The following is a 25,706-nucleotide window of genomic DNA, read 5'->3' as shown; positions in this document are numbered from 1 at the left end:
AAGAGACTAAGAGAACTTCTGAACAAGGCAGTGGGATAGGATATTGTAAATAATTTCTTCCCCAACATCACCAAGTTATGTCCTCATTAGCTGTTTAAAGTGTTGTGGGTTCTCAGAAAATTGAACACACATTAAAATGTAAGTACAAAACAGCTAACGAAACCAGAGACAACAAATGTTTTTGATATCGTCTGAGACAGTGAGAATGATCAAGAGTCATTTGTATGTTCTTGATCTATCAGAATGGAAATGTTTCTGTATTGGGTATATTTGAACTTCAATTCTGTGTGTGTGTGTGTGTGTGTGTGTGTGTGTGTGTGTGTGTGTGTGTGTATGCATGTAAACTTTAAATTCTGTGCTTAAGATGTCAAATTCTATTTACGGTACACTGGCTTTCATCTCTATTCTGCAGTCACTGCAGATAGAACAAAGAAACAAAATATGATATATTTCTTTTTAAACTTCTAAGCAAGCATGTATAAGATCACTGGATTCTCAGTTATTTCTTGAGATAGTAAATATTTTAGGTTTCTTTTGTAGATTAGTACCTCGCGTAATAAAAATACGCTGTTCTGTGGTGGTCCAAATTCTTGTAAAATGATGTCTCAAATAGTGCAGACTGGTTCTCTCTTACTTCCTGATTTTGTCTTTTATTGGCATTTCAAGCTATTTGATGCCACTCTTTTTGAATATATTATTTTAGCCTCCTTCCAGGAGGCATTAATCACTTCATTTTAGTCAGCAAAAAACAAAGAGTTCATGGAAATCCAGGTGTGTTTATCTCAGGTGGTAATCCTGGCATGAAGAGTGCCAGTGATTACCTGCGTTGATTGTATCTTTTGAACCACATAGAACCCAATAAAATTGTTCATCTATTTTCTCTCCAGCATGATTTAACTGCAGTAACTCATTGTGTCACTGTTTTTATGGGATGTTGAAACCATTCCAATTTCAGTGGCAGTGATACAACTTGGCATGATTTTAGATACTTTTCATGGAATAAAAATGATAACTTGGCTGAGGTAAAGGCTCATTCTGCTCACAGAAAGTATTTAGTTTGGCCAGACTATTTCATTGTCCATTGTTCTTTCTAGAGAAACTGTCACTCAACATTATAATCACAAAAAGCACAGGAAGGCTTATTTTGCTTCCTGTTTTATCTTTTGTAAGACTAGAAAGTTCATTGGAGAACATAAATGAAAGGGCATTAATAAATGACTTTAAATCAGTTAAACTTTTACGGTTGTTTTGGAAGAATTTTGTATGGTTTCCAGTTGATCCATTTAAGCTTGCGATCTACAAGAAGATCTAGTTGGAGGAGAATTTAATCCGATACCTTGTGTATTTATTTCGCGCTCATTTATGAATGCGTATCAGTCAGTTCTAGATAAATTTTAATGCAAAAAAATTACCACGTCAGATTTCTCTCTTGGTATTTATAGTGTTTTCTTTGATTTATCTGATTTAAGATTTAGAGTACTTGATAAGATTTTGCCCTTGAATTATAAGATTACAGTCCAGAGAATCTGTTAAATACCATCTATTTTCACCCTCATTTATATTTAGTATAGATGAGGAAATGGAGAACTGGAGGGTTAAATAATAATTGTCAGGTCACAGAGTTAGTTGGTGGCATGGCTGGGACTAGACTGGAACTCTCCTAGCTTCTAGTTCATTTTTCTGCTAACTCACACTGCTGTGTTCCTTCCACTTTTTCTCTTGCTGTATTAACAAAAATTTAGAATTCCAACCTCTAGGATTGTATGTTTTTCTAGGAATTTCTAAATAGAGATTTAGAGTTCAGAACTCCCTGAACTCCTCAAGAGTAAATTTAGTTACCAATCTCATCTATTTCAGTTGCTTTAATGCCAAAACCAGGACACTCAAAATGCTTATATTTTTCTAACACTCTACACTTTACCCGTTTTTTAATTAATTAATTAATTAATTTTATTGGCTGTGTTGTCTTTTTTTTTTTTTTTGCTGTGCACAGGCTTTCTTTTTAGTTGCAGTGAGTGGGGGCTACTCTTCGTTGTGGTGCGCAGGCTCCTCATTGCCGTGTCTTCTCTTGTTGCGGAGCACGGGCTCTAGGCGCATGGGCTTCAGTAGTTGCAGCACATGGGCTCAATAGTTGTGGCTCACGGGCTCTAAAGCGCAGGCTCAATAGTTGTGGCGCACAGGCTTAGTTGCTCCGCAGCATGTGGGATCTTCCTGGAGCAGGGATCGAACCCGTGTCCCCTGCATTAGCAGGCAGATTCTCAACCACTGCACCACCTAGGAAGCCCCACTTTACCCTTTTTTTAAACTTAGGTTATATTATTCTTCAAGGGATTTTTCATTTAATGTATCTCATTTGAATAACAGTAACTAGGTCTAGAATCCGTGGATGTAAATATTAACATTTTCACCTTGCCCTTTGTATGTCAACATAGTACTTAAATGTCATCTATCTCAAACTTGCTACTAGATGGTACTGGTTCTTGAGCAAAAACCCAGATTAAAAAAAGAACCCCATTGTTAGTGTCCACCTCTTGTATGAAATTGAGACTATAGTTTATGATGTATACTTAGGTCTACAAGGCCACAGCCCTGGGATGGGTGGGGTCTCCCTTTGAAGGGGAAGGTGATTTCTGCTTGTTCCTCCCAGTCCATCACCTGAGAAAGAATAGGTCCTCACATACAGAACTGCAACTCAAAAGGAAGGGTTGCAAATGCTTACTGAGTGCAGGTAGACAACATAAATGAGTGAAGTTGACCATATGGAGGCTCCAGAGCACTGGAGGACACGTTCCCATTTGCAAAGAGGCAGCCAGTGCTCAACTACAACCAAATGTGGGAATGGGAGTCAGATGTTTCCAGACTGTGTGTGTGTGTGTGTGTTTGTGTGTGTTCAATACCAGAAAATGTTTTTACTTTTTAAAAATATGATCTCTCCAAATTTTCAATACTGATGACTAACTTTTTAATAGATGATTTTTAAGTAGATTAGAATCAACAAAATATATCTGTGGACCAGATATAGTTTATAGCCCACCAGTCTGCAGCTTCTGTCAGAAGACAGTCTTAAGTCAGCAGAGTAGGAGGTGACTTCTTTCTGAGCCTTCATCCCTTGCTTATGGAATAAGAGGAATCAGACTGTCTAGGCTTATGCTCTTAAATGCTGGGAACTGGGGTAATATCATAATATAGGCTGGACTGGGAATTAGGATGGAATAGGGATAGTGCCCACAAAAAAGTAAATCTCCACTGATATGCCTGATTATCGAGTTTCATGCTAGTTCTATGTTAATTTCTCTTTAGATGTTTATAAAATCTTTTATAAATGCCGCCACTCTGTTTGTGGTATTAAGGAAGAACAATTGTCCATTCTTGGGCCACCATGTCGAAGGGGAAACAGTTCTGCCTCTTCATGGCCTGGGAACAGTTGCAGGGATAATTAGAGGGAAATCCTGAAGGGGAAGGTGAATTATAGAGGGTAACAGTTGGGATTATGAGGTTCTGTTACATCATCTGTTGTGGAGATTTCCCCTCCATTGCCAGGTTTGTTTTTATTAAGCGAGTTGTCTATGTTCTTACACCTTTCTGCTGATTTGCTTTGTTGCTGACTAAGCTATACTCTTAAAGTCTATTCCTTTGGTTTATCCCTAAGAAATGCTTTTGTCCTCATTTTTCAAAAGCCGAAAACCAGAGAATATATTTAGCCTTACCAGGCATTCATACTGTGTATTAATAAAATGGTCAGATGTTTTTACTTGAACTGGCTCTAATGAGGGGAATCCAAGGAAGAGATTCTAAAGGGCAGAGGTGGGAAGGGGGAGAATTAATGTTGTGGAAGAAACCTGAGGAAGGAGGAAGGAGGTAGGGCTGAGGAAAAGCATTTTGTCTTTTTCACATCTGCCTATGTGTGGTCTGATAAAGTTCCCATTCTTCCAGTATGGCACAGATCAGTGTTTCCTAAGCTGGGCCCAATAGGCTCCCATAGTTTGGGGAATGATGAACTGAGATCCTACACTGGAATAGATCACATGGCCCAAAGGAGCAAACAACCAAGGAGCACCAGGACATCTGAGGAATTCCTCTAAAATGAAAGATAGAGACCAAAACAAATAGAAAAACTTAAAAGGCACAGAGACTCTGCAAGGACAATACTCAAAATAACCCCTCTTTAATATACTGTGAAATACAGGAGAAAATATCTTATCCACAAAAAAAGAATAGGATAAAGAGAAATATTTTTTAAAAACCTACTCTGGAAAAAATATAGCATAAATTATAAGCTCAGCAAAAAGAATGAGAAGTAAAGGTAAGAATATCTTCCAGAAAGAGAAGCATAGAAACAAAGAGATATAAGATAGGAAAGAAAAGATAAGAAAAATTAGAGGACTGGTGCAGAATATTTAGCACGCAAATAATAGGCTCAAAAGAGCAAAGAAAACACAGGAGAAGAAATTGTCAACAAAATGGTCCATGAAATTGTCCTCCAAGCTGAATTTGAGTTTCCTGACAGAAGGGGCCAACCAGGTATCACCTAACACAGAATTTTAAGACACACATCATTGTGAAATTTCATAACACTAGGGACAAAAAAAAAAAAAAGATTCTTCAAACTTTCAGAGGAAACACAAAACAGCACAAATATAAAAGATTTGGAATCAGCATGGCTTCTGACTTCTCAAAAACAATGAGAGACATTAAATGAGCATTATCTTTAAAATTTTGAAGAAGAATTATTTCCAAATTAGAATTCCGTACCAACTATTAATGACTTGTAAGGATAGAATATAAATGTTTTCATGCATCCAAAGTCTCAGAAAATTTATTTCCCATGCCTAATTCCTTAGAAATCTACTAGACCTCCAAAAAAGGAGTTAACCTAGGAAGAAAAATACATGGAACCATGAAACAAAGAGTGAAAACAAGTTAGAAATGAAGCATAATGGTCATTGGAACCAGTCAGGACTACAGCAGTCAAAAAGCTCTGGGAGAAGTTTTTCTGACTAAATTTGATGGAATATCTATGCAACTTAAATTATTAAGAAGAAATTTAGATAATTAGCTAAGAAGCTGAGCGTGAATTCATGATACATAGCTAAATGAACAAAAATACCAAAAAAAGTATTAATTTTAGGGAAAACAAAAATTGTTCAAGACAAGTAGGCATGGCTCATTTGTGAATATGTAATTTACATAATCATAATTCGCACAGCCATACTTTAAAGAACAAATATGGATTCCCATATCAAGTAACATGGTTAGATATCAGGATATATCTTCTGCTAAAACAATTTCTAAAGCCAAAATAACTATATTTTTAAGCCCTCCTTTAACACACTGAATATCTAGTGAGATAGTAAAATTTGTATCAAGCCACTTTTACCTTGAGATTATTGTCTGAACCTGGTGAAACTGAACTTTGGATTACTTTTGGTTCTAGGAACAGAAGACAAATTCCAAGCACTGCTCAGGTAGGGAATTTTATAAAATATAGCCTTTTTTCCCAATGCTAGAATACTAGAGGGCTCCACCCTCTGTGTAAGGTTGAACCAGAAGTCCACCACCCCATATACTATCCTCAGAGTATTCTAAGAGGAGTTGCCTTGGAGAAGAGTAAAGCAGTTCTAAAAGTATCTCCAGAAATAATTTTCCAGGGAATATGGGCAACTCAGTATCTAAAATTACTAAGTATATGAGGAGACTACATACCACAAGCAGGAATTAACATTAAAAAAAGCTACCAAGATTTCAAATTATCAGACTCAGAATAAAAGTAATTATATTTACTGTGTTCAGAAAAAATCTAAGGTAGAAAAAGAAAACCAAAAAACCAAACAGATTTGAAAAAGACCAAATGGACATCTAGGAATAAGAAATGTTATAGTTGAAATAAAACAATTAAAATTAACAACAAATTAGTTAGAGATGAAGAGAGAATTAGTGAAATAGAAAAAAGTTTAGATGATATTATAAAGCACAGAAGAAACACGTGTAAAAGGTAAAATATGAGAGACATAACATAAAATTGGATTCTCAGAAGAAGAGGAAAGAAAGAATGAAGCAGAAGAAGCATTTGAGGTAATGGCATAGAATTTTTGAAAACTAGATACTAACCAGTAGATTCCAGAATCCCAATGAGTCCTAAGCAGGAAAAATTACAAGAAATATGCATATCAAGCAACATAATTAGATAATTAGAGACATTACCATGAGCCTGTAGAACACCAAAGATAAAGAGAAAATCTAGAAAAGTATTTTTTTAAGAGGCAGATTACTTTCAAAGGAGCAGCAATTAGGCTGAGAGCAGACTCTCAAGAACAATGGAATGGCATTCCTCTGTCTTCTATGTATTGAGAAAGATAATTAACACACTATACCCAGCAAAAGTATCTTTCAAGAATGAGGTGAAATAAAGACATTTAAAGACAAACATGAACCTAGAGAAGACCTTCATTAAGAGAAATTCTAAAGGATATATTTAAAACAAAATGAGAGTTAAAACATAATGAGAGTGGTTCTAGAGAAAGTTCTGAGTTGAAAGAAGAATAAAGAAAGTGGTAAATATATGGATAAACAAACAGTATAAAACAATAATACTTTTCTTGGAGTTTTAAGGGAAAGTAAATATACAACATTAGAAACATATAGGTTGGGAATGGGATGAATAGCTTTTAAGTTTTCTAAGGTTCTTATATTGTCCAGAGCTAGGTAAAGATATAGATAAACTTTAGATTTTGATAAATTAAAGATGTATGTTGTAATTTATATCATAATCAGTAAAATAGAAAGCATTTCACTCTCAAACCTATAGATGTAAAATACAGAGTGAGAAAATGTTTCAAAAGCCAAGAAAAGAGAAAGAAATATAGAACAAGTAGACATATAGGAATAACAAAATAAGATGAAAGATTAATTTGTATTAGTATTTCAATTAAATGTAAATAAATTAAATTCTATAGTTAAAGGCATAGAGGGTAAGAATGGATTGTAAAAATCTGCTTATGGGCTATTTATAAGGGATAAGTCAAAAACCAATGAAAAGCTTCAAAGAAAAACAATGGAAAAATGTATGTTAAGCCTTCCTTGACAAAAGAAATCTGGAGTAACTACAGTAATAGGAAACAAAATTGTCTTTATGTTAAGAAGTACGGTGTGGGTTTTTTTTCCTGACACCAAATACATCAATCTAATACCAAGTCTCTGATTCTCTGACACCAACCAGGTGTCCTACAATTCAGTTCAACTCTTATAATACCTGGAGTTAGCGTGACCCCACAAATTAAGACATCAATCCCACAACCCTGCTCCAACTTCAGACACCAGCCACAAAGGGGATCCCCAGGCTACCTGTACTTTTTCCTGGCCAACTACAAATTCAGGGGTTTCCACAACATCCCCTCAGGTTTTATAATTTCTAAAATGATATAGAACTCAGTAAAGTGTTGTAGTTATTATTACAGTTTATTATAAAGGTACAATAATTGAACAGCCAGATAAAGTGGTATAAAGGACAAGATCCAGAAGAATCCCAAGCACAGGAGCCTCTGCCCTCACAGAGTTGGGCTGCACCACCTTCCCAGCATGTAGGTGTGTTCACTGACTTGGAAGCTCCTGAACCCCGTTGTTAAGGGGATTTTATTGAGGTTTTATTATGTAACCATGCTTGATTAAATCACTGACTGTTGATAGTGGAACTCAATCTCTTGCCCCGAGAACCCCCCTTCTCCAGTCCCCTTGAGTCATCTGATTGGTATACAAATGATATTCTTATCACTCAGGAAATTCCAGGAATTTTAGGAGCTCTGTGCCAGGAAAAGGGAGCAAAAACAAATATGTATTTTTTACTATACCACAAAAACATTATTAGAAATAGGCTTATTTCCAAATGGTGAAGGATTAAATTCACCAGAAAGATGTAACAATTTAAAATTTGTATATATCCAATAAAAATGGTCTCAAAATACATAAAGTAAAAATTGACACCTATAAGAGAAACATACCAATCCACAATGATTATGAAAAATTATTAGAATACTTCTCATTAATTGCTGGAATAAGCAGACCAAAACAAACAAAAGCCAAAATAAACAAGGCTCCATAAGATCTGAACAACCCAATTAATAAGCTTGACCTAATGGTCATATAAAGCCCACTCCACCCAACAACTATAAGATATACTTTTTTTTTTTTAATGTACGTGGAACATTTGTAAAATGTGATCATGTACAGGCCATAAAACAAGTCTCAACAAATTTAAAAGGATTGAAATAACACAGACCATGTGTTCTGAATATAATGCAGTGAATCTATAAATCAAAACACTACCAAAACCTCATGTGATAGGAAATTAAGAAACATACTCTGAAATAGTTCATGGACCTAAGACAAACTTATGAACATTCCAAATTAATTTGAATTGAAAGATTATGAAAATATCAATTGAAATGCAGCACTTAGAGGAAATTTTATAGCTTTTTATGCATATATTAGAAGATAAAAGAAAAAGGGCTGAGTTGAGCATCCATTCCAAAAATTTAGAAAGAGAACAGCAAAACAAACACAAATAGAAGAGAAGAAAGGATATAAGATAAGAACCAAAATCAATGAAATAGAAAACAAGCACACAATATAGAGCCACAATATATACTAAAGATAGTTTTTCTAAAAAATTTATGAAGTTGATAACTTCCTGGCAAGAATGCTAAAGTGAAAAAAGATAAGGCACAAATAATTGTTAAAGGAAAAAAAAAAATAAAGACCATTAGAGAGCAAGGATTGACTACTGAGTGGGAATGTTTTATTGCCAAGCAGGCAACCCAACCAAGCATGGAATCCAGGAAGGCTCTCCAGTTTGAGGTTAGAAGAAAAGAAGACCACGTACTCTCTTGGCACAGTATGAGGAATGCAAAGTACCTAAGCACTGTTGATTGGCAATGTCTGGGTTTGTCAGTTGGCTCTCTGGGCTGGCTGAGGTCTTATGCTATGTAGGTGCGGCATGTCTGTAGCAGGAATGTGGCATCCAGGGGCCTCTGATTTGCACACCTAGCAAATGAGTCAAGATTATGTCACCCAATCAAACCAAACAAGGGCTTCTTATACCCACATCAGGAGTGAAAAGCAGACATTGCTACAGATGCTGCAGACATAAGCAAAAGGAAAATATTATAAACAGCTTTCTGCTGATATACTTAAAAGTTTAGAATTACGAAATTTCCAGAAAATAGAACTTACTACAACTTATTCATTAAGGAGTATAAAATCTGAATAGTTTTATAACTAACAATGAAATTACAACAGTAATTTAAAAAAATCTTTCCACAAAGAACACTCAAAACCCAGACAACTTCACCAGCAAGGTTCACCTAACACTGGAAGAACAAGTAGCTCCAGTCTCACATAGACTCACACATAACCTTGATACCAAAACATGACAAGTACAGTGTAAGAAAGAAAAATTATAGGCCAATTTTACTTTTGAACAGAGATGCAAAATCATAAACAAAATACTAGCAAACCAAGATCAGTAGCATATAAACAAGATATCACGTATTTTGACTGTGTTGGGTTTGTCTCTTGAATACAAGCTTGCTTTAACATTGGAAAATTAACATAACCTGCCACATTGTAAAAGCTTAAATGAAAAATGCCAAATTTTCAGGAATAATACATAATATAATTCTATTTTTTGCTAAGAAGTTGGAATCAGCATTCACTTTTTGTATCCCTATTTGTGGATTCCCCACCTTCCTCCACCCCACCCCAGCATTTTCCCAGTTTGGTTAGACTTTTCTAATTTTCAGCCAAGAAATAGGATAATCCCTATGGGCATGCCAACCAAAGAATGTGTTTGATGCTTCTCACCACAGAGAACAGGCCCAGATTAACACTATCCCCATTTAGTCTTTTTTTTTTTTTTTTCTTTTTTCCTGGTCTGCATCAGGTCTTAGTTGTGGCACACGGGATCTTCATTGCGGCATGTGGGATCTTTTGTTGCAGCCCGAGGGCTTCTCTCTAGTTGTGGCACACGGGCTCCAGAGCACACAGAATCTCCAGTTGTGGCACATGGAGCTTAGTTGCCCCATGGCATGTGGGATCTTAGTTCCCCAACCAGGGATCAAACCCATGTCCCCTGCTTTGGAAGGCCTATTCTTAACCACTGGACCACCAGGGAAGTCCCCCCCATTTAGTCTTCTGGTACTTAAAAATAAGTGACTACCAAGGGCTTACTGAATACATGGTCCATTAACATGCCTTGTAAGAGAAAGATATACAAATACAGTCTCTTCCTTCTAACCAAGAGAGACAAATCTTTTTAAAAAAAAAAAAATCTTAAAAACTCTTATAGACTGTAGATATTAGCCTCCCAACCCCAAGCCAGCCTCAGGGTCAAGTGAAACGCAGTTAACCCTTCTTTATTCCAATTCCTCCTCATTTTAACACACTTTCCCTAAACTCTCCTTTGAATTCTTTAGCCCTGAATCCACCCTCTTATCTCCTTCATATGTCTAGTTTAGACAAAGCAAGATAACAAGCTGCCAAATATTATTTTTAATTTTTTAAAAAGGTTAAATATGATTACCTCAGCATCTTTATTAACTGCTGAAGGGCAGACACTTTACCTTTTATATTTGGTGAAGAACAGAACAATAGACTCTCAAGCTGGAGAAGAATTTTAAAGAATTTTAAAACAAAATTTGAAACTTTATCCCTTTGGTTGTCTCTAAACTATCTTCCATTTAGTGTTCTCAAGCCTGTTCTTGAATACATCAAGGACTGTTGCATTTACTTGTGCAGAGTGGAACACTAAGAAATATCCACTAATGATGATGCTGTTGGTAAGTGCACTTTAATAAGAAATGCATTTCATCATTTCTTTCTTTCTTGTCACCTATCCATAGTCTTGGGATCGGGGAGGGGAAAGGGAGATGCATTTCAAAATGTGTTTCCCACTGTATTCCTAATGTTCCATTGAAATTCAGTGCATTGTCCCCAGATAGGACACATGTGACCTGTATTCAAAATAGGACATTAATAGACTCACTTCCTAAAGATTGGCAAAGGCCAAAGAACTGACTTCTTTTTGTTTGGAGTATAGTTGCTTTACAATGTTGTGTTAGTTTCTGCTGTACAACAAAGTGAATCAGCTCTATTTATACATATATCCTGTCCCTCTTGAACCTCCCTCCCACTCCCCCCACCCCACCCCGCCATCCCACCCATCTAGGTCATCACAGAGCACTGAGCTGGGTTCCCTGTGCTATACAGCAGGTTCACCTCCCCTTAGTAGGATATTTGCTTCGAATTACTTTTTGTTTTTTTGTTTTTTCCCAGAAGGATAGATAGGTTTTTTAAACTATCCTTTCTTACCCAATTCTCCTTGAGACCACAGACACAGATCTTAAGACAGTTGGCCTGGGTTTGCAATGTAATTTGTGCTGTAGGAAGCTAGAGACCCTCTTGAGAATTGAGCTCCTGCATTTTGTACTAAGAATTGACATTAATAAATAACCAAAGACTCATATGGTGATTCCGCTTTGGAATAAAGGATTTACTGATGCTTCTGTTGATGTTGGTATTATCTAGAAATAGTAACTGTGCTATGACAGGGAAGGCTGACACCTGGCAGCCAATTTGTTCAAATTTCCCCATGCTTCTTTCTGTTGGTGTGGTAGTTCTGAATTCAGAAAAGTAGCTGCTTCTAGTGTTTTGAAAGGAGTATTTTCTCTCTTGCCTCTGAGGGTAATAAATTAGGCAGTGTTCTCTAAACAATCCACATAAATGAAAGATTAATGACTACTCATAAAATACTGTTAATACATGTCTCAGGATCTCCTACACACTCTGCATTATCACCTGCCTGTGATGTGATGAGAGGCCCCTGGCATTCAAATGAAGGATGGAAAAGAAAGAACTGGGGGTAGAAAACAGGGGTGGCTAGGGTGGCCAGAGCACAAGTCTGATGAAGAAATCATATCTACTCCACCCTTGCTGCCGCCACTGCCGAGCAGATTTCCTCACGGTGCTGGCCACAAGTTTTGGGAAGGCCAGGTGTCCTCTGGACATAGGAGTTGGCCAAGTTGAACAGGGAAGCAAAGCCTATTAAACCTGATAACCAGAGACTTTGAGTTATTAATGGAATATGCCATACTCAGAGAAACGTAACTTTGGCCCTGAACTAATTGTCTATTTTCATTGTCTTTAATGCTGATATTAAGTACAAAACTATTGATGAAATTTTAGCCACTGGTTAGGTACCAAAGGTTTGTTTTTTAAGAACTGGTCTCTTTAACAGGTACCTTTCAGAACCTGGGAGGTATTCATTTCCCTCGTATATTTGTTCCCTAATAAATTGTCCAAAATGGATTCCAAATAACTAAAATTTTGAGGTGTGACCAGATAATTGCTCACATTTCTTGATCAGTTTGTCATATACCAGGGATCGTCTAATATGTTCTACATATTTTAACCTTATTTAACTCTCATGACACCTCCATAAAATACATATTATTATCCCCATTTTAAAGATGAGAAAACTGAAGCTTATGTTAAATAATTTGCTTGAGGTCACATAGCTGGTCATGGTGACTCTTGACCTCAAAGAATCTGACCACAAAACCCCAGCTTTAACCACTATTCTATGCAAATCAGCGAAGTCTATATATGAAGCTAAAAGAGAGAAAATATCTTTTTCTTAAAATGGGAAAATGAATTTGTTATTCATACACTGTGGGTAGATTTATATAAGATAATATATGTAAGGTTCTTAGAACAGTGCCTGGCCCTTATTGGCTTTGAATAAATGTTAGCTGTCATGGTTGTTGTATCTTTAAGGTAAATTTCAGGTGTTCCAAATGTTGGTTTTCCTGATTCTCACAGGGGGCTTGGCCCATGAGAAGGTGGCATAGTACCTTTGGTAAATAAGTACATTAATTGCAGGCTTTGGAATCAAACCTGGGTGGCACTTTGAAAATGGGATTAAAGCCCTAGCTGGTAGCTGCCAAGTACCCAGCAGAGCAAGGATCTCAATGTTTGGCAGATTTTCTATTCCAGCATCCTCTCTGAAAGCATGGTTTTTCCCAGTGATGTATTTTATAAACATGTCAAATTGCCTCTTGTTTCCTGTGCTTTTCTGATAAGAGAAACATTTGGAATCAGTGCTCTGCCACCTTTAAACACTAAATAGTCAGAGTTGAAAAAGTATAACTCTTGGACTTCCCTGGTGGCGCAGTGGTTAAGAATCTGCCTGCCAATGAAGGGGACACAGGTTCAATCCCTGGTCCGGGAAGATTCCACATGCCACGGAGCAGCTAAGCCCGTGCGCCTCAACTACTGAGTCTGTGCTCTAGAGCCTGCAGGCCACAACTGATGAGCCTACGTGCTGCAACTACTGAAGCCCACGCACCTAGAGCCCATGCTCCACAACAAGAGAAGCCACCACAATGAGAAACCCGAGCACCGCAATGAAGAGTAGCCCCTGCTCTCTGCAACTAGAGAAAGCCCACGTGCAGCAACAAAGACCCAACACAGCCAATAAATAAATGAATGAATTTATTTTTTTTAAAAAAAGGGCACATCTTAAAAAAAAAAAAAAAAAAGAGCACATCTTACCTCTTACTTCAGAGTACCCCAGAGGATTATAGTGGCAGATATTATGGCCTTCTTTGGTTTTCTGTATGCAGAGACCTCTAGGCCCAGGGAATGCTTTGGCCTTTGGTATTTAAAGAGATGCTGTACAATATATACAATGGAATATTACTCAACCATAAAAAGGAATGAAATTGGGTCATTTGTAGAGACATGGATGAACCTAGAGACTGTCATACAGAGTGAAGTAAGTCAGAAAGAGAAAAACAAATATCGTATATTAATGCATATATGTGGAATCTGAAAAAATGGTATAGACGATCTTACTTACAAAGCAGAAATAGAGACACAGACGTAGAGAACAAACATTATGGATACCAAGGGGGAAACGGGGATGGGGGTGCGATGAATTGGGAGATTGGATTTGACATATAGACACTATTGATACTGCGTATAAGATAGATAACTAACGAGAACCTGCTGTATAGTACAGGGAACTCTCCTCAGTGCTCTGTAGTGACCTAAATGGGAAAGAAATCCAAAAAAGGGGATATATGTGTACATATAGCCATTTCGCTGTGCTGTACAGTAGAAATTAACACAATATTGTAAAGCAACTATACTCCAATAAAATTTTTTTAAAAATAGAAAATAAAGCGTTGCTGTATATTCACTTTCCTTACTGGCCTGGAGAACAGCTGCTCAGTGATTATTATGGACTGAACATGTGTATCCCCCCCAAATTCATATGTTGAGGTCCTAACCATCAATGTCATAGTTGTTGGAGATGAAGTTTTTGGGAGGGAAATAGTTAGATGAGGTCATGGTGATGGGGCCCTCATGATGAGATTAGTGTCCTTAGAAAAAGTGACACCAGAGAGCCTAGTGAGCGTGGGGGACAGTAGAATATGGTGTCCACATTCAGGAAGAGAAACATGGCCATCTGCCAATGGTCAACAGGCTTCTGTTGAGGTTAGCAAAGGAGTGAAAAGAGACAGGCATGAGGCTGAGAGTGAGCCTAGAAACATCAGATCATGCTTCAAAAGGCAAAAGGAAGATGGTTACTAGACCTACCTTTTTGAAAATTTTCACTGAATTCTTCTCAATTAAATGACTAATTTTGCCTCAGGAATGTTGGGTTTTATCTAGAAAAATCTCATGTAAAGACAGATTAAAAGAGCGTAATGGGAATAGTCTACTGTATTTTTTTATTGAAGTGTAGTTGATATACAATGCTGTGTTAATTTCTGCTGTACAGCAAAGTGACTCAGGTATACACATCTACTGTATTTTTTTTTTAATGCACTTCATTTTTTTGTGGTCCATTTATGTAAATGCTACTGTGATTGCCTTGGATCCTTAGCAGAGGATCTGAGTTCTCAGCATCACTTCAGCAAAAGTTGTTATGGTAATAGTGTGAGGACCTTTTGATCTTGCTGATGAACATAGAGCTTGGCTAACCTGATTATATGACTCTGCCCGAAACTGGGTTTGTCTGTTAATACAGCATAATACATTCAAATGAAGCTTCCTTGGGCTGTCTTATCCCAGAACTGTTGTGTTTTATTATTTGAAATGAAGTTCTCATAATGAACTTCGCATAAAGAAAAAGTTTGTGTATAATTTATTTTGATTTTTAAAATTAATCTCCATGTCACTCTTCCTGGTTAAGAAGTGAAACCCTGGGGTACTACAGTTGTGAATAATTCAGCAATTCATTCAGTAAATATGCCAAATTCCTGATATGTCGCAGGCTATGTGCAAGGTACTGGGGATACCGTGGTGAAACATAAAAGGCAAGGGCCCAACCATGTGCTTATTTGCCTTATGTATGAGCTATCAGGCCATCAATGATTCAACTCAGTTTTCAACTCTGAGATCAATCAGTTTTCCGGGCACACATTGCTGGGGCCAGGACAGAGAATGTGAGGCGGCTAGGCAGACAGAGAGCATTCAGAGGAGCAGGGGGAGGCAGGGCAGGCATTTTGGAGTCTATGTTGAAATGGAAAGCAAAGCCACCCTTGCAATACTGTTGATAGACTTTAATATTAAAATAACTTTGGGCAATTGCAAACAATAACAGAATTGTCTGCTTTGGTACAAACACATGTCACCCAAGCTGTACAGCAGTGTATGAGAGAGTGTTGGGTCAGACTAACTAAAGATTAGCAGGACATGAACAACAGGGGGAAACCATCTGAAATGGTTCCAGACAAAGACCGTTTTCCTAATTACTTTGATGAAATTCACCGATACCTGGTAAGGGGAGATTGGAAATTCACATCAGAACCCGCTGTACGTAATTTGTAGTTTGCGCTATGTAATTATACTCAAGTGTAAATGGTAGAGGAATCTGTATATGTTCTCCTTTCATAGTACAAATTAAATCATTTTAACGAATCTCTTTTTTGTAATTAAAAGTCATATATCAAAGGCCCACCAAAATGAAAACTCCACAGGCAGGGACTGCAATGCATCATGCGGGCTGCCTTGTCCCCAGTACCTAGTACGGTGCCTGTGTGTAGCTCGTTGTCATGTTTTCTGGCTGCCCAAGCCTTTTGCATACTCGTCCTATGCTTAGAAAGGGTCTCACCTTACAAATCCTATCTCCCAAAAGTGGAAGCCAAAAACCAAATTTCCCAACCTCCTCTGCAGCTAAGACAGAGGCATGTGACCCAGGACCCACCAGCCAGCTGTACCCACAAGCGACTTCTACTCAGAAGTGAACACAAAGAGGCAAGCTTTCCCCCAAATCTAATTTTTCTAGCAAAGGTGGTGACTGAAGCATGAGTCTTTCTCCTCCAGCAAGCTTTCCCTGAACATCCCCCATTCCTCTCGGGGGAAGTCGGGTTAGACCTTCTCTGGGCCTACTTTTCATTGTACTTGCCCACGCTATTTTATGATTAGCATCTTTTATTAGGTTCTAATATACTGTGATAGTTACGGTAATCCTAGCTGCTCTCACAAACACATCAAAAATATATGGTGAATCAAACACAAAAGTTTCCCTTTCCTGATCACATAAAGTTAAAATGGTACCTGGGCTCAGCAGACAGCCCTCCTGCAGGAGGTAATTCACGAATCCAGGCATCTTCCATCATGCGGCTTTGCCATCTGTACCACGAGGCTTCCAATGGTCCCATGCCCATCTGAACCAGGCCAGAGGCAAACAGCATGAAGAATCACACCCTGGGGATTTTATGAGCCAGGCTCTGAAGCTATGCTTATCACTTCTGTTCACATTCTGTTGCTCAGAGCTCAGCTACATGGCCACAACTAACTGACAAATACAGTCTAGCTTCCTTCAGCTTCTTCAAGGTAGGAGTACGTGGACACTAGAAAATTATGATAAAGTGCCATATCTAACTTTCTATCTTCTCACTTGCTTCCTTCCTCCTCGACTGGGAAAAAAGGATGACAGTACGAAGGCTAATCATACAGTCACGCTGTGTAAATCACAGACAGCTGTAACTCTCATGTGCCCTTTTCTTGGCTTTTCAGTGCTTTTTGCGAAACATTTCTGTGGGGGGAGGCATGTATTCATTGGCTAGTTATTTCTGAATGCTTTGCCTAAAACTGCCTTTATCTCCAAGCTCCCCATGTGTCAGTTTGAAAGGGAAAGTGCTTAGCCTGCAGCCTGGGCGCTGCATGTGTTCTGATGCGCTAGCACGTGAATGAGTTAGGCGGTTCCAAATCTTTGCCTCTTGGCCACCCACAGGCTAGTGCAGGAAACATCTTTTCTCCCCCTTGTCTCTGCTGGACCTAGGTGCCTTATCAGCGGCCAGGGAGAGCTGGGAATACGACTCAGGAGCCAGGGACCTCCAGAGCCCGGACCTGCAGAGTCAGTCAGCCCTGCAGAAGCTTCTGGAGGATGGGGAAAGCTCTCTGCATCAGCAGGCTGCCGCTCTCCACAAGCTGCTCACACAGTCCCCGCACGGTGGCAACTCTGTAGGAGGAAGCTATCTAGAGCTGGCCAACACGGTGAGTCCTTTCCGGTTCAAAGAACACATCTTTAGGCCTGCGTGTATGCCAATACAGATATTTGATTTTTGAGCTCCAGGGGACATATCGGGTATGGTCTTTTTTATTGAGCTAAATGTTGTACCATTTCCAGCATTGCCAATAATGTTAAGTGCTCCAAATGCTTATGATTGGTGACTTCACTCTCACTATGAAGAGCAGAGCTGGTGCCTAAAAAGTGTTTTAAGTCTGTACTTTGTACAGATTTAATTACTAGAATATCTACAATGGCTTCACCATAACTAGAATACTTCTCTGGTACCAGATATTACAAATTAATAGGACATAATCCTTTGTGTTCCCTAATTTGGAACTTCACTTGTTTGAAAAACAAAGAAAATATTTCATTAAAGGTGATCATTGTTTCTGCTTGTACTTTAGAAACATATTCTGTTGAAAACTATGGAACAGCTCAGAATTTCATTACACTTAATTTAATCTTCCTTTTTAACCTTAGGATGAATTATTACCATGTTGACCTCTGGGTGAAAAGCTATTGTCTTCTCTTTTAAGTTGGAGCTGGGGAATGAGGTGGGGGTGGCTGATGGCCTGGGCCATGTTGGGGTGACATGCAGACAGTTTATAAATTAAGACTGCTGTCCAACCACTGTATGAAAGGTCCATAAACGTACCTTGCTTTTTGAAACTGAAGTTTGAAACCGAAGGTGGTATAAGCATCTTGACAACTTCATTTATGTATATTTACAGACTGCTTTGAGGCAGACCAGTGGTTTTCAGACTTTCTGTGTTTGAGGTATATTTTCTAATTCTGACGTTTTTGTGACATGTTTGAACGTACTAACAATCCTAAATTTGCCTGCAGTAGTTAAAGTACAATCATTAGACAAATCCCAATTGAAGGACATTCTACAAAATACTTAGCCAGTACTTGAAATTGTCAAGGATGTCAAAAGTAAGGAAAGTCTGAGAAAGAGAAGCTGTCACAGCTAAGAGGAGCCTAAGAAGATCTGACAACTAAATGTAATGTAGTACCCTGGCTGGAACATCAGGTAAAAACTAAGAAAACCTGGATAGATTATGGATTTTAGTTAATAATACTGTATCAGTATTGATTCATTAATTGCGACACTATACCATAGTAATGTAAGATGTTTATAATAGGGGAAACTGGATGTGAAGTATGTGAGAACTCTGTTCCATTTTTGCAAGTTTTCTGAAAAATTTTAAAATATATTAAGAACACACACACACACACAATCACTACTAGGGTGTAACTATGTCTCATAAAATCTGTAAAAGAACTTGTAGTTATTACACTGCTTGTCACTTGGTCACCCTTCAAGGACATTCTTGCTCAGTTCGAGTAGAACCCTTAACTCTCTCAATCTCAACTTCCTGTGTGCCCAGGAGGCTAGGCAAGTAGCAGGAAAAATGTCATCTTTCTGTCATGGGCCTGGATTTAGGCTATGCTTTTGCAAATAATTTGCAGCAAGTTGAACTTTACTCTTAACTATATCAGCTCAGCCTTTTTCAAGACAGACAGTGACATAGCAGTATGAGTTATAGCAAGAAACAATATTACACATTGATCACAATTTAGTGGCCCCCACTCTGAAGGGTTCAGGGCTCAAGGCCCAACAGTTTTCTGCAGCAAACCTACTGGTGAAGATTGCAGGAGTTTGGCTGTTTCCTACCTCTGCTTGATTCCTTCATTCTTAACCTTTGCAGTAACCGCTTGGATTTTGTTCTGTTCTCCCTTCGATCCAAGTCAGAGGCCAGCTCAGTCCCTGGGCTTCCCACAGCCAGGTTCTCTTCGTGTATTATTGGTTAAGCTTCGTAACTGATGGAACTCTGCCTGCGATGGGCTCTCCAGAGGCCAGTTTGAGAAATACTCCCTTAAACATCGAGTACCAGCTCATGCAGAAGTGTTCACTTTATTAAAAGTCATGACCTATACACTTACAGTTTGCACGCTTTTCTGTATATATGTTGTCAACAAAAATAATCAATCAACAATTGAAAATAGGAATATGAAAGAGTTTTACTGAAGACTCTAGCCCAGAAGACAGCCTCTCATATAGCTCTGAGAAACTGCCCTGGAGAAGTATGGTTTTCAGCACAGTTTTATGTCTCATCAGAACAAAGAACATTAAACAAGTCAGTGATACATTCCTTCAGGGTTTCAAAAAACAGATCAGCATGTACGCAGCAAGTCAACGTGACCTTGACACCTCGGAAGAGTGTCTTATCATTGATGGAGTACTAGCATTGGTGTCCCAGGACTGGAGGCATTTAATCTTTGTTTTTAACATAGCGCATTCTTTACTTCTGGTCAGCACTCCCTTTTCCTTATTAATTAAAGCAGATGTACAATATATGTTTGATAGACCACAAACAGGTCATTTTAATTAGCATAAAATTCAGGTTAACTCGTGTATCAATATAAGCCAGGATAACTTCTCCATACCTCAGTATGTGAAATTTTCTTTTATCAATGTTATATGTCTATGGAAGTTTATAATCAACACATAATCAATGATGGTGACTTATTCACTTGTATTCATGGGAATACATTGGATATGTTTTTTTAAAAAGCTATAACTCAGGCTTTCCTGGTGGCGCAGTGGTTAAGAATCCGCCTGCCAGTGCAGGGGGCATGGGTTGGATCCCTGGTCTCGGAAGATCCCACATGCCACAGAGCAATTGAACCCATGCACCACAACTACTGAGCCTGAGCTCTATAGCCCAAGAGCCACAACTACTGAGACACGTGCCACAACTACTGAAGCCCACGTGCCTAGAGCCCATGCTCCACAACAAGAGAAGCCACTGCAATGAGAAGCCTGCGCACTGCAATGAAGAGTAGCCCCTGCTCGCTGTAACTAGAGAAAGCCCACATGCAGCAACAAAGACCCAATGTAGCCAATAAATAAATAAATTTGTTTTTTTTAGAAAAAGCTATAACTCCACAAACAAAGTTGTACACCTTCACTTGAGGTGATCCTTGATGAGAACCAGACCAAAATGCAAATGCAGGCACTTGAAATCTATGACAGTGATTTTGTTGTTTATTTTCTCACTGAATTGAAAATACACGATTTTGAAGAATTCCCTGGTTCGGACTCTGCACTTCCACTCCAGAGGGCACGTGTTCAATCCCTCGTCGAGGAACTAAGGTCACACGAGACAGGTGGTGTGGCCAAAAACAAAAAAGAAAATACACAATTTTTAAAATAATAGTTTATTGAAGTATAGTTGATTTACAATGTTGTGTTATTTCTGCTGTACAACAAAATGATTCAGTTATGCATATATATATTCTTTTTCATATTCTTTTCCATTATGGCTTATCACAGGATATTGAATATAGTTCTCTGTACTATACAGTAGGACTTTGTTGTTTATCCATCCTACATATATACTAGTTTGCATCTGCTAACACCAGACTTCCACTCCTTCCCTCTCCCACCTCCTTGCCTTTTGACAGTCACAAGTCTGTTCTCTATGTCTGTGAGTCTGTATCTGTTTCATAGATATGTTCATTTGTGTCACATTTTCGACTCCACGTATAAGTGATATCATATGGTATTTGTCTTCCTGACTTACTTCACTTAGTGTGATAATCTCTAGTTGCATCCATGTTGCTGCAAGGAGCATTATTTTATTCTTTTTTATGGCTGAGTAACATTCCATTGTGTATATATATTACATCCTTATTCATTCATCTGTGGATGGACGTTTAGGTTGCTTCCATGTCTTGGCTATTGTAAATAGTGCTGCTATGAACATTTGCTTACATGTATCATTTAGAATTAGAGTTTTCATCTTTTCTGGATAAATGCGTAGGAGTGGGATTCCTGGATCATACGGCAACCCTATATTTAGTTTAGTTTTTTTTTTTTTAAGCTCTTTATTGGAATATAATTGCTTTACACTGTTGTGCCAGTTTTTGAGGTATATCAAAGTGAATCAGCTGTATTTGTACATATATCCCCATATCCCCTCCCTTCCGTGGCTCCCTCCTACCATCCCTATCCTAGCCCTCTAAGTCATCACCCATCATCAAGTTTATCTCCCTATATTTTTTAAGGAAACTCCATAGTGTTTTCCATAGTGGCTATGCAAATTTATGTAGGAGGGTTCCCTTTTCTCCACGTTCTCTCCAGAATTTATTATTTGTAGACTTTTTAGTGATAGCCATTCTGACTGGTGTGAGGAGGTATCTCATTGTAGTCTTGATTTGCATTTCTCTAATAATGAGCAGCTTTGAGCATCTTTTCAGGTGCCTTTTGACCATCCGTATGTCTTCTTTGGAGAAAGTCTGTTTCGGTCTTCTGCCCACTTTTCGATTGGGTTGTTTGTTTTTTTGTTATTGAGTTGTATGAACAGTTTGTGTATTTTGGAAATTAAGCCCTTGTTGGTCACATGATTTGCAAATATTTTCTCCCATTCCATAGATTGTCTTTTTGTTTCGTTTATGGTTTCCTTTGCTGTGCAAAATCTTGTAAGTTCGATTAGGTCCCATTTGTTTATTTTTGTTTTTATTTCTATTGCCTTGGAAGACTGACCTAAGAAAACATTAGTACAATTTATGTCAGAGAATGTTTTGCCTATGATCTCTTCTAGGAATTTTATGGTGTTGTGTCTTATGTTTAAATCTTTAAGCCATTTTGAGCTTATTTTTGTGTAGGGTGTGAGGGTGTGTTCTAACTTCATTGATTTACATGCGGCTGTCCAACTTTCCCAACACCACTTGCTGAAGAGACCGTCTTTTCCCCATTTTATATTCTTGCCTTGTTTGTCGAAGATTAATTATCCATAGGGGTGTGGGGGGGGGGTTATTTCTGGGCTCTCTATTCTGTTCCATTGATCAAGATGTCTGTTTTTGTGCCAATATCACACTGTAGCTTTGTAGTATTGTCTGAAGTCTGGGAGGGTTATGCCTCTTACTTTGTTCTTTTTCCTAAGAAATGCTTTAGCATCTGGGTCTTTTATGGTTCCATATAAATTTTAGGATTATTTCTTCTAAGTCTGTGAAAAATATCGTGGGTAATTTGTTAGGGATCACATTAAAACTATAGATTGCTTTGGATTATACGGCCATTTTAACAATATTTATTCTTCCAATCCAAGAGCATGGGATATCTTTCCATTTCTTTGAATAATCTTCAATTTCCTTTATAGTTCTCAGGATATAAATCTTTCACCTCCTTAGTCAGGTGGATTCCTAAGTATTTTTTTCTGATGCGATTTTAAGAGGGATTGTTTATTTACATTCCCTTTCTGATATTTCATTGTTAGTGGAAAATACACAATTTAAAAATAGGATTTAAACTCACAGACCCTTGATAATGTCCTTGGACCCTGTGGTAGAGGACCTTTTGAGCCCTGATTCTTCATCTTTTCCTATACCTTTACCATTTGTCATGTGACTTTGGTGTCTTCCTATCAAATATGTGAGAAATAATAAAAGATCATTGTTTTAACCATTGTGTTTAAGGTGGTTTGTTTCATAGAAATAGTTAACTCAGGGTCTGCGCACAGGGGTCCATGGAGCCCCGTTTGAGAAATACCTCTTATAAGTGGCCAAAGAAAACAAATAGCCTCTCTAAACTGCACACTTGGGCAATCCTTTTGCTTATATAATCACATTAAAAGTAATTTATGTTCCTTCTACAACAAATCCTGAACTAATAAAATTAAATTCTGGGGTTTGGGGTTTTTTTTAAGTAGCTACTAAGAGCAAAAGGCATTTTGGGAATTCCAGTGGTTAAGACTCCACGCTTCCACTCCTGGAGGCCCAAGTTCCCCTGGTGGAGGAACCAAGATCCTGCAAGCTACGTGGCATGGCCAAAAAAAAAAAAAAAACAGCAAAAGGCATTTTATCAGTGCAGAGTTAGGAGACAGGAAGCACACAGTATTTCACACAGGGAAAGTTTAACATAAAAAATTTTTAACTAGCAGCAAGGGATTACCTACTTGAGGAGTCAAGAAACTAACAAATTCAGGAACAGAACACGTGAAGAGCAGTCACTCCCTCTAAAACTAAGTCAGAGTACCCAAGGAAGGAACATATATGAAATAAAGCCCTCCCTTCACCCAGGGCTGAGATTCAGACTTCATTGAAATGGAATGGCTGGTGCCCACTGCATGGCAGAGAAATTCCCTGAGATGCCACAGGCCAGGGTTGGCAGCAGGAAGCCAGCCCTCTGGAGTGTTGGCCCAACTGGCTGGATGCCACCCACTGGGGCATCACCAAGAAAGTGCCCACAGAGGAATTCACTGGGAAGCTGCCCACCAGAGTGGTGGCAAAACCCACAAAGAAGTCCCCCAAATGCTGCCACTGAAACTTACTGGGGATGAGCACCACTGGCTGTTCTCTGCTACTGGCCTCCATCCACAAGAGCAAGCAGGGGAGAGTACAACAAAGCCAGCATTCCCTTCTTTCCTCAGTGGTACTCCAGTGCCCCCCTGCTGACCAAGGAGAGAAATGTCCAGCTTCAGTATCATAAAGCAGAGCAAGGAAAGGTGGATTTGGAGGTGAGAGGCGATAAACTGATAAATGGCACAGGCATTTTTAACATTGAGAAGCTTCTGGGAGCATCCTACACAAGATTTATCTTTCTGAGCATCCTTTCTTTTCTTCTACTACCAAATACCTGTCTTCTTCTTCTGTCAAAGACAGTGCATGTTATGACTTTGAGGCTTAACACACTGTTCAAAATGCAAAGGCAACAGATGATGTTGTACATAGAAATTTGTAGTAGAGTTTTATCTGGAAGCAGAATGGCTACCCATGATACAGAATAAAGGATCTACAGAAACAGACTCACAGACATAGAGAACAGACTTGTGGTTGGGGGAGGGGGTTGGGGAAGGGATGGGCTGGGAGTTTGGGATTAGCAGATGCAAACCATTATATATAGGATAGATCAACCACAAGGTCCTACCGTATAGCACAGGGAACTATATTCAATATCCTGAGATAAACCATATGGAAAAGAATATAAAAAGAATGTATACATACATATAACTGAATCACTTTGCTGTACAACAAAAATTAACACAACATTGTAAATCAACTATACCTCTATTTAAAAAAAAAGAATAAAGGATCTATGGTGGAGCAATCTATGCAGGCTGTTGATTCTGTATCTGTGTTGAGCCTGAAGTTACTCTAGGTCTGTCAGATCAGCAGATAAGAAGGAAAGCTGGATGTAGAGTACAGCAAGACAAACGGGAATGCATGAGCACAAACTGGAACCCACTTCTGTCTCTGAACCATGTCCAACCTCGATGCTATGGGTGACCTGCAGGAGAGCTGGCACCCATTATCAGGGACCCATGCACACATCTGGCCCGAGACTCAGAGAAGCTGAAGGAGACCTGGGAGAGTTGGAGTTGCTACAAGTCTGATGCACCAAATAGGTAAGCAGCAGATTGGCAACAACTTTCAGAGCATAAACAGTATGACTTCTTCATTTCCACCTTCTGGCCTTCACATGGAGTGTCTCTCATGGCCATACAGAACCGTGCAGGAAAGAGAACTCTGGGAAACATAGTTCCAGCTTCGCTGAGTTGACTTAGCACCACAGAGCAGCAGAGAAACTGCTAGTGCAATCTATACCGTATTCCTAAAACTATCAGCAAAACAAAATGAAACACGTTGAAGAGATACCATGGGAATGATGTATTGCCTGTTCTCTGATGGATTTTCTCTCCGAAGATTTATATTTCAGGGAAGAGTGCAAGTATAAATTATAATATTATAGCTTCTGAGTTGTGACATATTTAAGTATTATAAGACATAAAACACAACTGAAGGGCTTACCTGGTGGCACAGTGGTTACTAATCCACCTGCTAATGCAGGGGACATGGGTTCGAGCCCTGGTCTGGGAAGATCCCACATGCTGCGGAGCAGTTAAGCCAGTGCGCCACAACTACTGAGCCTGCGCTCTAGAGCCCACGCTTCACAACTGCTGAAGCCCACACGCCTAGAGCCCATGCTGCACAACAAGAGAAGCCATGGCAATGAGAAGCCTGTGCAGCACAACGAAGAGTAGCCCCCTCTCTCTGCAACTACAGAAAGCTCGTGCATAGCAATGAAGAGCCAATGCAGCCAATAAACAAAATAAATAAATAAATA

At 38.6% G+C, this 25,706-nt stretch overlaps 1 protein-coding gene across 2 annotated transcripts in view; it reads left to right on the top strand.

The window, feature by feature from the left end:
- MCC (MCC regulator of WNT signaling pathway) overlaps positions 1 to 25,706 on the top strand; it is a 430,355-nt gene that overhangs the window by 86,010 nt on the left and 318,639 nt on the right. For both annotated transcript variants that reach the window (XM_057737620.1, XM_057737622.1), the window contains exon 3: positions 17,345 to 17,559. In XM_057737620.1, coding sequence (XP_057593603.1) covers positions 17,345 to 17,559 — 215 coding nt within the window. The remainder of the gene's footprint in view (positions 1 to 17,344; positions 17,560 to 25,706) is intronic.

The sequence above is a fragment of the Hippopotamus amphibius genome, chromosome 1, assembly GCF_030028045.1.
Source record: "Hippopotamus amphibius kiboko isolate mHipAmp2 chromosome 1, mHipAmp2.hap2, whole genome shotgun sequence".
NCBI lineage: Eukaryota > Metazoa > Chordata > Mammalia > Artiodactyla > Hippopotamidae > Hippopotamus > Hippopotamus amphibius.
Note: the sequence above shows the minus strand (reverse complement) of the source record. Positions and strands in the feature narration are given on the sequence as shown.